This window comes from Brassica napus, chromosome C2 (genome assembly GCF_020379485.1).
Source record: "Brassica napus cultivar Da-Ae chromosome C2, Da-Ae, whole genome shotgun sequence".
NCBI lineage: Eukaryota > Viridiplantae > Streptophyta > Magnoliopsida > Brassicales > Brassicaceae > Brassica > Brassica napus.
Window position 1 is genome coordinate 44,934,717 of NC_063445.1, and position 13,315 is coordinate 44,948,031.

Below are 13,315 nucleotides of genomic sequence, written 5' to 3' on the forward strand. Positions count from 1 at the left end.
CATAGTATACATATACTAAAAAGGTAAAGTATTATATATATTTTTATCTGTATATTTTAAGTAACTAAATTTCAAAAGAATAGGCTAATAAAATTGTATGGGATATATAAAATTTGGTGAAGCACAACCAATCGGCTTTTTTTAGGACACGTCAGCAAAGGGAGACACAAAAGGCGGGTTTTTTTAAGATTTTGGCTCACGTAACATCTTTTCCAGCCGATGCCGGCGCCGGAAACTCCTGTAGTTCCGGTGACGGATCCGCTGTTGAGTAAGGATGGTCCAGTGAAACAAGGAAAGGCTTCATGGGTGAAGGTAGCCGATTGATGGGAAGGAAGTAGTCAAGGTTCCAGACGACGTGATAGCAAACTCTGTTCCTTTTTGGGATGATCTGCTAGAGGGTCGTTTCCTCGCAAAGGCACCACATGTGGCGCGGATCCATTACATAGTGAATAGGATCTGGCCTCTTGGAGATAAATCGATTAAGATTGATGTCTATGAAGTTAATGAGGTCACTGTGAAATTCAGAATCAAAGATGAAGCAACAAGGAAACGAGTACTTCGTAGGGGGATGTGGAATATTGTGAATATTCCTTTGGTTCTCTCAAAATGGTCACCGGAAGATGAAGAAGAAGAGGAGGAAGAAATCACAACCATACCGATGTGGATCGTCATGAAGAATGTTCCTCGCAGAATGTTCTCTTGGAAAGGACTGGGTTTCGTTGCCAGTGCAGTGGGTAAACCTAAGAGATTGTATCTGGATACACTTCTGTGTAATAGCTTTGAAGAAGCGAAAGTTTTTGTTGAAGCAGATATGACAAAAGAGCTACCAACTCATCATCGTTTCAAGTCAAAGCTTTGCGTAGATGCGGAGGTGGAGTTTACCTACCCATGGTTACCGGACAGATGCACAATATGCTCTAAATGGGGACATTTGCATGCAGCTTGTAAGTCAAAAGTGAAAATCCTAACCAAAGACAAGCCACAACACGTGGAGAAGAATGGGCGGGAAATTACACAAGAAAGAGTTCTACACAATAAAGAGGCTGATACAGTACAAAGAAATGGTAAGGAAGTTGAGGTTGCGGTAAGTACTGAGAGTATGAAGGATTCTGAAGCTGCCATAGGATGCGCAGATGGAGAAAAGAAATCAGATGATCTTCCCACTACGGGAAACATGTCGTCAGACATAGAGATTGTTCACCCCGAAGTTGAGAAGTCTAATGGCAACATATCTGAGGGGGAGAACTCAGAATGGCTAAATGTATCACCTACTAAGACGGGAAGGTCGGGGAACAAGATTACTGCTCAGAATCATAATCTCAGCTCACCATCTCGATTTGCTATTTTATCTACGGCGGAGGATTCTGTAGAAGAGGTAGATGAAAATGAAGCCAATACTACTGGAAAGGAAACAGAGGAAGGGGAAATAATTCCTGAGAGTGTGGGGAATGAAACTGATGAAGGAAAAGTAGAAAGTGAAGTCAACTCTCAGGAAGTAAGAGAAAACAACACAATGAAGGAAAAAGTTGATGTGAGAGAAGAACGACTACTTCGCTCCACTATTCCTAGACCAACTCGTGGCTCCACTAAAGCTCAATCAGACACTCAAAGCACTAGTACTAAGGACACAATCCTAAGTACTGGTGGAAGAAAGAAAAACTCTAAAAAACATTAATTTCGGGTTTCTTCTGGAATATCCGAGGTTTTAATAAGAAGAAGAAGCATGCAGTTGTAAAGAAGTGGGTTGAAGATAAAGGGTTTCAATTTGGTGCTCTTTTTGAAACGAGGGTTACTGAGGGAAGAAGTAGGAGGATCTCTACATCAGTTTTCAATAGCTGGTCTATGATGTCCAATTATGAAGATAATTCTCTGGGTCGCATTTGGTTTGTATGGCGGTCTGACGTGCAGGTTACGCCTGTGTTTAAAAGTGATCAATTGATCACGGTGTCTATTGTTCTTGAAGGGGACGAAAAAGAGTTTTTCCTCTCTGTTGTCTATGCTCTTAATACAGAAACAGAGAGGCATGTATTGTGGGAGGATTTGAAGAATCATCAAAATTCTCCAATATTTCGAAGAAAACCATGGCTGGTGATGGGGGATTTTAACGAAACTCTTGACATAGCCGAGCATTACCTGTATGAAACGAGCCCAGTAGCCACACATGGGATGAGAGAGTTCCAGAGTGTCACACAAAATTGTTCTCTGCTTGATTTCCCTTCTCACGGTCCAGTTTATATGTGGAGTAATAAAAGGAGTGAGGGGATAATCTCAAAGAAGCTGGACCGTGTTTTGTTTAATGATTACCGGCTCAACTCTTTTCCTGGCTCGTTTAATGTGTTTGAAGAAGGAGGGTGTTCAGACCATTTACGGTGCAGGATACATTTGAGTTCAGAGCAGAATCGACCTAAGAGACCTTTCAAATTTGTTAATGCAGTGGCAAGTCTTGAAGGTTTTCTACCGATGATGGCGCAGTATTGGACAGCTTCGGTTCCCATATACTCATAGACCTCATCTTTATACAGATTCTCCAAAAAATTGAAAGACCTGAAGCCAAAGATCATAATTTTAGCGAAGGAGAGTATGGGGAACCTGACTAAAAAAACAAAGGAAGCGTATGCGGATCTCTGTTTAAAACAGGAACAATGTATGCATGATCCTTCAGAGAGAAATTCCGAAGAAGAAGCCAGAGCCTACGAAAGATGGGACAAAGTATCAGACCTAGAGGAGAGTTTCTTAAAGCAAAAGTCAAAGGTTCACTGGTTGAATGTGGGTGATAAGAATAATAAGGTGTTCCATCGAGCAGCCACTGTTCGAAACATTCAAAACTCGATAAAAGAAGTAGTCTGCTGAGATGGTAGAGTGGTACGAAAACCAGATGAGATCAAAGAGGAAGTAGAGGGTTTTTTAAGGAGTTTTTACAGCATAAGCCAGATGATTTTGAGGGCATTGAGGTGGAGGAGTTGAGGGATCTCTTGACATACCGCTGCTCTGACTCGGTGAACGAAATGTTATTAAAAGAGGTCACTGCAGAGGAGATAACCAAAGTACTCTTTGCAATGCCAAGTGATAAATCTCCAGGACCGGATGGTTACACGATTGAGTTTTTAAGTCTGCATGGCCAATCATTGGAAAGGAATTCATCATCTCCATTCAGTCTTTCTTTGAGAAAGGTTTCTTACCTAAAGGCATCAATTCCTCAATTTTGGCTCGGATACCTAAGAAGACTCCAGCCCGCGAGATGAGAGATTACCGTCTGATCTCTTGCTGTAATGTTATTTATAAACTCATCTCCAAACTCATCGCAAACAGATTGAAGAACACTCTTCCGGATTTCATTGCTTTGAACCAATCTGCGTTTGTAAAAGGCAGACTACTTATTGAGAATCTCCTACTAGCTACTGAGTTGGTGAAAGACTATCATAAGGACTCGATCTCTCGGCGGTGTACTTTGAAAATTGACATTTCAAAGGCCTTTGATACAGTTAAATAGAGTTTTCTCTTGAAAACTCTTGAGGCTATGAATTTTCCAGCACAATTTATTCATTGGATTTCTCTTTGTATCACCACGGCATCCCTTTCAGTTCAGGTGAATGGTGTAGAACCTAAAATCTACACAAAGTAGATAGTGATCGGGGTTTGATCTAGGGAAGACAAATGATGTAGGCAACGATATCTTTAGAACACAACGATGTTAAATAGTTTCCAGTAGGTGAAAATGGATTTTATTGTTGATTAAGATCGAATACACTGAATTGAACTAGATCGAGTGATACAAATGAGATCGGTCAAGAAAGAATCTAAGAATGGGAAGACAACAAGATCGATGTAAATGTGTAGCTCTCTCTAGGGTTTTCAACGTGTACTTCTTCCGTGTTTCTTCCTTCTCCTTTATAGTGAGTCGACTTCAAGATCCTTATGGTAGCTCCGAGATCTTTGCCTCTTGTTGCACGATCTCCACAACCTCGGTGACTCCTCCTCGAGCTCGCATTCTCGCTATGTGCTCAGGCACTTTAAGGCCCATGCCTTTGATCGCGGCCCATTATGTTATTGACCAAAATTTGGTCCAACATTTGTCCCCCAGCCCTTTTTGGTTTATTGGGAAACCGAAAAGGCGAGAAATGACCGTTACTTGGCGGTGTCGCGATCCTCGGGAAGTGGGATGCCACGCGCGTCATCTTGATTTGACTTGTCGGCCATTTTAGGATCGTGTGGTCGAGATTAAAAGTTCGTGGCCGGTTAGATCCTAGTGTTCTCGGGAACCGTTTTTCTTTCTATATATATTACCTATTACTGATTGGGTCGTCTTCTTCGTCACTTCGATCCTTATTCTTTCTTTGCTATCTTCTTCTTGGTTTTTCCTCTCCCTTTCGTGATACTTCTTCTCAGTCCTGAACTATGGCTGCCGAGAAATTTGGTCCTCATCTCAAGACGATTCTTAAAGGGAAGCATATCGACGCTATTTAAGAACTCTGGGGAGTCGATTACGCTGTAGAAATCAAACTTCCTGAGGACGGTGAGACTCCGGAGAACGTGAGGCCGGGGTATTGTGGGGCTTACGTGTCTCACTTCGAGGATGGGGGTTTATCGTTCCCTCTTCCTCGTTTCCTTCTCGAGGTGTTGGCTGAGATCAAGATGGCGTTTACCCAAATGGCGCCTAAATTTTTCCGATACTTCTTAGGTTGATGGGTTCGAGATCAGGAAGAAGGTCTCGAATTCGGTGTCAGGGAGTTAAGGCAATTGTTTGCCATAAAGCGAAACAGCGGGTTTCCTGGCACGATGATTCTCGCTCCTCGAGGTGGTCGTGGTATTATCGAAGGAATTCCTAATAGGGATGATCGATGGAGGGAGAAGAGGTGTTGCTCGATCGTCCCGACGAGTCTTCTGAGACCCGATCATCAGAGCGAACTCAGAAAGTCCATCGAGAGCGGGTCCTTAGACCGAGGTCGCAGGCTCAGTCTCCTGGTCTTCCTGCTAGGCCAGTGTCGGTCGTTATTCCGTCTGGTGGAGCTCGCAAGGCACCGGATACTTCAGCGAGTTCTGCTGGTGATCGTGCTCTTAATGACGAGATCGATTTGTCTTCTCGTCAATCTCGACGTCGGGTTTTGGAGGGGATTAACTCTGTGACTTCGGGATCGTCGAGCCCGAGACTTTCTCCGATGTTGCGTGCTTCTGGTGAGGGTACTTCGCAGGTTAACCCCGGTGTCCGTCCTTCGAGTGTGCCCGAAGCTCTTTCATGGCCGTTTGCGTATGACAGCGAGATCCCCATCCTTGAGAACCCCGAGTCACTTGCAACAATTTGGCGCAAGATCAGAGCAAAGGGGTGCGAGCTCCCCTCTTTGGAGCAAATGCGAGAGCGTGATGCCTATGTTCGGATGGCAGTTGCCAATGCCAAGGTACGTTGTCTTCGCTTGATTTTTATGGACTGGGATGCTTTGTTTTGATGCAACTGTTTTGCTTAGGCTATGGAGGCAAGCAATGATTATGCTGCTTTAATGGAGGGGCGCTTGACAAATTTTCCTAGTAAGGAGGAGACTGCCGGTCACCTTCTCATGATCCAACAGCTTCGGGGTGAGCTAGGTTCTGATCGGGAGGCAGAGAGACAGCGCAAAGTGGATTTTGAGGAATTGAGGAGGAAGATGGCGGCAGCTGAGGCAGAAAAGGTCGTTGCTCAGGGCGATCTTAACTCATTGGAGGAGAAGTATAGGCGGGAGATTGAAGGTCGGGATAGGAAAGCTCGCAAGGATCTCCATCTAGCTCGTGTCTCTCTCGCGAAGGAGCACGAGGGGGGTTTGGCTGTAGTCAGGAATAAATTGAGCAGAAGAAGAAGGAAACGGCCGCGGAGATTCTTTTGCAAGAAACGCGAGCTCGTATGAAGCTTTGATCGAGTATAGTGAAGGCGGCTTCGAGCTCGGGGAGGAGTTGGAGCGTCTCAAAGACCTGGAGGTTTCACTCGACGTCAATTATGGTCTTGCTGCGGTGTCGGACCTTTCTCTTGGTCGTCTCGATCTCCCAGAGATTTCCGGAGATTCGGTCAACCAGGATTGATGCAAGGATTATTTTGATTTGGTTTGAAGTTTGCTATGTTTTATATGTATGTTTCTTTTGTGTTGTGTTTTTTTTTTTGTTTGTTGTTGGAGAAACATATATATGTTTCCAACGGATTTATGGGATAATACCTCTTTAATCGTATGTTTCTGATTTGTTTTAAGCCTCATTGAGCTTGTTGTTTTACCCTTTAGAAGGCGTGAAACAGAGACTGATCAGTAATCTGTTTTATGGGCCTTTATTATGGCCTGATAGCAAGTTGGTAAATTGGCTATGCTTAGGAATTAGATGTTCAAAGTGATGAAAGAAAACTAAATACTGTTTGTTTGGTTGTTTGGGCTGCGCTCGGTGACGAGTTGCCTACGTACTCCTTTCGAGGGATCAAGCCTTATCGTAGTTCCATTTTTGACTGAGCTGTAGGTATCGAAGGCCCCCTAGCTCGAAGCTTTGATCGTTATGATTGAGGTTCGGTGTTTGCGTTATTTGTAGTATTTCTTTAAGTTGTAGGTGTTCCAAGGTCTCATTTCTGGGAGGCTTGTCTTGACTTTTTCTAGCTCGTATACTCCCGTTCGGATTTCTTTAGTTACTTTGTATGGTCCTTCCCATTTTGTTCCTAGCTTTCCTGCTCCTGGCTCTTTCGTTCCGTCGAACAATTTCCGGGGAACTAGGTCGCCTACAAAGAAGGCGCGGTTTCTTATGTTTGAATCATAATAACGTGCCGCGGCTTGTTGGTAATTTTGTACGCGTATTGCTGCTTTTTTGCGTCGTTCCTCAATCATATCCAGCTGATGGATTAGCAATTCTTCATTGAGTTTGGCGTCTTCTGGACATATTCCTCGTCGCTGACTCGAGACCTCAATTTCGGCTGGGATTACGGCCTCGATTCCATAAGATAGTGAAAATGGGGTTTCACCGGTTGCGGTGTGGGGGGGTTGTTCTGTAGGCCCATAGAACGCCATGCAGTTCTTCTCCCCACCTCTCCATGTTGAGGTCAAGCCTTTTCTTGAGGTTGTTCATGATAGTCTTATTTGCGGCTTCGGCATGACCGTTGCATTTTGGGTATCGGGGGCTTGCGGCCTTAATCTTGATTTCCCATTTCACGCAAAACTCGTCGAACATTTTGGAAATGAATTGTGGACCGTTGTCGGTTACTATTTCTTATGGTAGACCATGTCTACAGATGATGTTTTTCCAAATGAAGCTGATTACCGTCGTGGAAGTGACATTCGAGAAAGCTTCGGCCTCAATCCACTTGGTGAAATAGTCGGTTAATACCAGAAGAAATCGCAGCTGGGCTGGTCCGGAAGGTACTAGCGGGCCTACCACATCCATGGACCATTTCATGAAAGGGTATGGTGAGGATATCGTGGACATTTTTTGAGTCGGATGATGTATCATCGGCGCGTGCCTCTGGCATTTGTCGCATTTCAACGCGAATTGCTCGCTGTCATCGACGATTGTTGGCCAGAAGTAGCCTAGTTTCTTTATCCTGATTGCTAGGGATCATCCCCCGGAGTGGCTTCCGCACGCTCCCCCGTGAGTTTGTTTCAGGATTGTGAATGCGTCCTTAGGGGATACGCCTAACAGATAGGACTCGTCTAGACTTCTTTTGTACAGTCTTTCCTCCATGATACAATAACGCGAGCTCCGGGATTTTATTTTTCGAGCTTCCCATCTCTCGGCGGGGAGCTCGCCGTCCTTTATATATTTAAATATCGGGGTTCTCCAATCCGGCATGGCTTCTAACTCCTTCTTGAAGGCTTCGTGCGCCTCGTTGCTGGTTTCATGGACGGCTTCTTCGGGGACAGCTGCGGTGGTCGCTGTTCTTTTGGTCCTGGCACGCGATGTATTCGGGGCCGATTGACTGTCGGGCTCGTCGCCCTTTACGTTTTCGAGACCCTGGCTTTCTCTTCGTGCCCCACTTCGCGTAGTGATTGCATCAACGCGCGGGGGATTGTTTTCTGGAAGATCGATTTCTTTTGGTGGGAGACTTATGCTTGATTTATATATCCCTTCTACTGGTATTATTCTTTTCACCGCTGGATTGGAAGTTGAAGCCAGTGCGGCCAGCGCATCCGCTGATGTATTAACTCCCCTTGGGATTTTTGTTAGTTCGAACTTGTCGAACTACTGAGCGATTTCTTGCAGGACTGATAGGTATGCTTCCATTCTTTCGTTTTTGGCTTCGTATTCTCCGTGGAATTGGCTTGTGACTAATTGCGAGTCGCTGAAGGCACTGATTTCTCGGGCACCGATGCTTCTTGCGAGCTGTAGTCCCGCGGTCAGGGACTCGTATTCGGCGTCGTTGTTCGAAGCACTAAATCCTAGGCGAAATGATTGTTCGATCATTTCTCCTGTTGGGGATTCGAGCTGTATTCCGATTCCGGATCCTTGTTTCGATGACGTTCCGTCGACATGCAATCTCCATTTAGTATTCGAGCTCAAGCTGTCCTCCTTTGGGACGACTTCGATGACAAAATCTGCTAGTACTTGTGCTTTCGAGCTCGTTCGTGGTTTATATTTCAATGTCATATTCACTGAGCTCGATTGCCCACTTTGCGAGCCTGCCGGATTGGCTCGGACTATGGAGTATTTTTCGAAGGGGTTGTGATGTCATGACTATGATCGAATGAGACTGGAAATAAGGTCTCAGTTTTCTGGCGGCAGTTACTACTGCTAGTGCGAGTTTTTCAATTACGGGATATCTGGTTTCGGCGTCGACTAGCGACCTACTCACGTAATATATTGGTTTCTGTTTTCCGTTTTCTTCGCGGATCAGGACTCCGCTCACCGCATGTTCAGAGGTTGCAACGTAAAGGAAGAGGGTTTCTCCTACGATCGGTTTAGACAACCCGGGCGGTTCGCTGATGTACGCCTTTAGTTCTTTTAGGGCAGAATCGCATTCGATGTTCCATTCGAATTTCTTATTTCCTTTCAACAATTTGTAGAAAGGAAGGCATCTATCGGTCGATCTGGATATGAAACGGTTTAACGCGGCTATTTTCCCGGTGAGGCGTTGTACATCTCGGACTGATCTCGGGGGTAAGGTATCGACGAGTGCTACGATCTGCTTCGGGTTGGCTTCGATTCCTCTTTCGGTTACCAAGTAGCCGAGAAACTCCCCGGAGGCTACTCCGAACGTACATTTGGTTGGGTTTAGTTTCATTCCGAATTTGTTGAGGATGTTGAAACATTCTTGTAACTGGGGAACGTGGTTGCTTGCTTTTGATGATTTCACTAGCATGTCGTCTGTGTAAACTTCTATTGTTTCCCCGAGTTGCTTGGAGAACATCTTGTTTACTAATCTTTGGTAAGTAGGTCCGGCCTTCTTTAATCCGAATGGCATTACTTTATAGCAGTATGTTCCTCGCTCCGTAATGAAGCTCGTTTTTTCCTGGTCTTCGGAATTCATTAGGATTTGATTATAGCCTGAGAATGCATCCATGAAGGAGAGTAGTTCATGTCCGGCTGTGGCTTCTACTAGCCGGTCGATATGGGGTAGATGAAAGCTGTCTTTCGGGCATGCTTTGTTGAGGCCGGTGAAGTCGATACATACTCTCCATTTTCCGTTCTTCTTTTTAACCACGACCGGATTTGCGAGCCAGTCGGGGTATTGGACTTCGCGAATGGAGCCGATTTTCAGGAGCTTATCCACTTCGTCATTTACGGCTTTGGCTCGCTCGGGACCTAACTTCCTTCGCTTCTGTTTGATGCTTCTGTTTGATGGGTTTAAATGTGGGATCGACGTTTAGGTCATGGGAAGCAACATTAATATCGATTCCTGGCATGTCCGCCGCGGACCACGCAAACGTTTTGATATTTTGTTTGAGAAATGATAAGAGGTCGCGCCTTAATTCTGGAGGTAAACCGTTCCCGATGTTAACGATTTTTTCAGGGGAATTTTCGTCCAGAGGGACGGTACTGGATAGATCTTTGGCGGGGTCTTTGACCGAAAGGTCGCGCGTGAGTGGGATATTCTCCTCCTTCTGAGGTATTTTTCGGAATTCGGACATGTAGTAGGCTCGAGCATGTTTCTGGCTTCCGAGTATGGTCTTTTCTCCGGTTGGAGATATAAACTTTACGCATTGGTGATAAACCGAGGGAACTGCCCTCATCTGGAATAACCAGGGGCGCCCTACAATGGCATCAAAAAGCATGGGAAGGTCGACTAAAGTGAATTCTGTTTTTCGCTTCATGTCACAGGCTTTCGTAGTTAACATCACGACCCCGAGTGGAAGGATCGATCTTCCTTCGAAACTGGCGAGGGGGTTTGCTTCCCGTCTTATTTTTGGGGCTGGTTGTTCGAGCGACCGTAGTGTTTCTTGTGAAATGACGTTAACAGCACTTCCGGTATCGACGAGAATTTTCGAGAGGGCGATACCTCCTACTTCTAACGCAATCACTAAGGCGTCATCGTGGGGCATATCGAGCTTTACAGTTTCATGTTCGTGGAAAGTCAAGATTTCCCCTTTCTGTGGTGTATCTTCGAATGCGGTGATGGTTGGACTGTTAATCGTTCCCTGCAAGGTATGGGTGCGTTTATCGGAATTATCGACCTCCCTTGTCGTGATCGATTTATCCGATCTGGGGAGTTCGGGATCGGTAGATCCGATGCGATCAGGTTGAACTCGGTTGGGATCCATAGCCGCACTTAGGAAACTTAGATCGGTTTCTTAGAAAAGATGTTTTTCGTTTATCTTCCCCACAGTCGGCGCCAAAATGTAGAATCTAAAATCTACACAAAGTATTTGATAGTGATCGGTGTTTGATCTAGGAAAGACAAATGATGTAGGCAACGATATCTTTAGAACACAACGATGTTAAATAGTTTCCAGTAGGTGAAAATGGATTTTATTGATGATTAAGATCGAATACACTGAATTGAACTAGATCGAGTGATACAAATGAGATCGGTCAAGAAAAAATCTAAGAATGGGAAGACAACAAGATCGATGTAAATGTGTAGCTCTCTCTAGGTTTTTCAACGTGTCCTTCTTCCGTGTTTCTTCCTCCTCCTTTATAGTGAGCCGACTTCAAGTTCCTTATGGTAGCTCAGAGATTTTTGCCTCCTGTTGCACGATCTCCGCGACCTCGATGACTTCTCCTCGAGCTCGTATTCTCGCTATGTGCTCAGGCCCTTTAAGGCTCATGCCTTTGATCGCGGCCCATTATGGTATTGACCAAAATTGAGTCCAACAAATGGTGAGCTTGCTGGATATTTCAAAAGTGAGAGAGGCTTAAGACAAGGATGCGCTCTCTCACCATACCTCTTCGTCATATGCATGGACGTGTTGTCAAAGCTTCTCGACAGATCTGCCCAAAGACATCAACTCGGTTATCATCCTAAGTGTAAGAACTTGGGCCTCACGCACTTAAGTTTTGCGGACGATATCGTGGTCTTCACGGATGGGAGAGTAAGATCAATTGAAAGAATAGTGGATGTGTTTGATTATTTTGCGAAAATATCTGGCTTAAGGATAAGTATGGAGAAATCAACAATATATTATGCTGGAATATCTGAGGAAGAACGAGAGGAGCTGATAAATCAGTTTCAGTTTGCTTCGGGTAAACTACTGGTGCGTTATTTAGGTCTGCCTTGCTCACTAGACAGATGCGTGCGGCTGACTATCAAGTGCTTATTGAAAAGATCAAGATCCGTATTTCTTTGTGGACAAAACGGTTTCTCTCCATGGCTGGGAGATTGCAGCTCATTCGTTCAGTACTGATGAGTATTGTAAACTTCTGGATGACGGGTTTCAAGCTGCCGAGTCAATGTATCAAAGAGATTAATAGTCTCTGCTCAGCTTTCTTATGGTCGAGACCTGTTCTAATCACAACGAAAGCGAAAGTATTATAGGATGTTGTGTGTTTACCGAGGAAAGAAGGAGGTCTGGGCCTTAGAACACTCAAGGAAATTGATGTAAGATAAGTTTAATCCTCAAACTGATGTAGTATTTGAGGTGTCAATCCAGTCCTAAGATGATTCTAAGCAATGAGAATGCAAGACATTTACTTAATCTAAGTGCAATCAAAGATGTGTTGGAATGGTAACCAAGTAACAACAATGAAACTAAAATTAAGAACTAAAGTAACAGAGAACAGAGCAAGTTTTCAATCAATATTAAGGGAGAACCCATGGGTATAAGGCAATCGATCCAAGATGACTAGCTTCCAAGTCAAGGTGTTATCCAAACAATCTACTAGTTCTATAGATCTAGATCTCATTCAGATAGATTAATCCACTTCCGTGACAGAAACCTCTATGCTATCATGAATTAAACATCAACTACCGTTGGCCTAACGCAATCTAGCATGCATGAATTACAAGTCTAATAACCATCTAGCAGTCTTAACATCAACTTCTGTTGGCCAATCATGCAAGAACTTCACTAAGTTCGTTCAAGCATTTCAACGAACACCTTTCGGGTGTGAAATAGCTTAGAATCTAGATGTGAGAGATCAAGTCAGATCTAACATTAAGAACCCTTAGCAAGCATAGAAACAAGTAGATCTAGTAACAAACACCTTAACTCTTCAGTAATCAACTCGGATCTGCCTAACCCATAGATTCAAGATGAGTCTACTCACTAATTGTCATGATAGATCTTAAAATCATGTTATGTTCAAGACAAATCATGTTTAGAGAGAGTTCAAGACAAATCTAGAGAGATAGATGATCAAGTATCAAGAGCCCATAAGGTATCCATGATCAAGTATAAGGAGCCCATAAGAGAATTAAGTTCATTAGGCTCAAATAGATTGGAGTTCGAATCAAGGACAAGCAGTTTCAAACAAAGCAATGAGTTCAAGTGGAGTTTTCAAGGCTCGAAACTTGCAAGTCTTTCAAGAGATGGTCATGCTATTAGCTATGATTAAAACGGGGTCACACTGAGTTCTTAGCATGAGTTCTTTGCATGGCCTTTAATGCAGATGAATGCAACCTATATGCTTCTAGACTCGATCCTAACAATGAAAATGCAGCAAAATGAATCTAGATGCTCGTTTTGTTTTTCAAAATTTTAAATTTTTATGGGTTTTTCCATGCAATAAATATTAACAATGCAATGCATGAGACTTACAAAAAACAAAACAGAATATGAGATAACAGGTCTCTCCCCCAAACTTACTTCACTCAGTCCCGTGTGTGATAGTAAAGAGGAAGAAAAGACTCAAAGGAAAAATAGAAAGAAAACTAAATATGCACAGAGGTAGGGAAACACATACCTGAAGCTTTTGTTGGACGCATGGGATAGCAGATAGGGAGGGATCT

General features: G+C 44.0%; 1 protein-coding gene across 1 annotated transcript; it reads left to right on the forward strand.

The window, feature by feature from the left end:
• The first annotated feature begins 219 nt into the window (after nucleotides 1-219).
• Nucleotides 220-2,505, forward strand: LOC106378448. Its single transcript, XM_013818573.1, has 3 exons — nucleotides 220-312; nucleotides 398-1,637; nucleotides 1,703-2,505. The coding sequence occupies exons 1-3, from the start codon at nucleotides 220-222 to the stop codon at nucleotides 2,503-2,505; spliced, it is 2,136 nt and encodes a 711-aa protein (XP_013674027.1).
• Nucleotides 2,506-13,315: the final 10,810 nt, after the last annotated feature.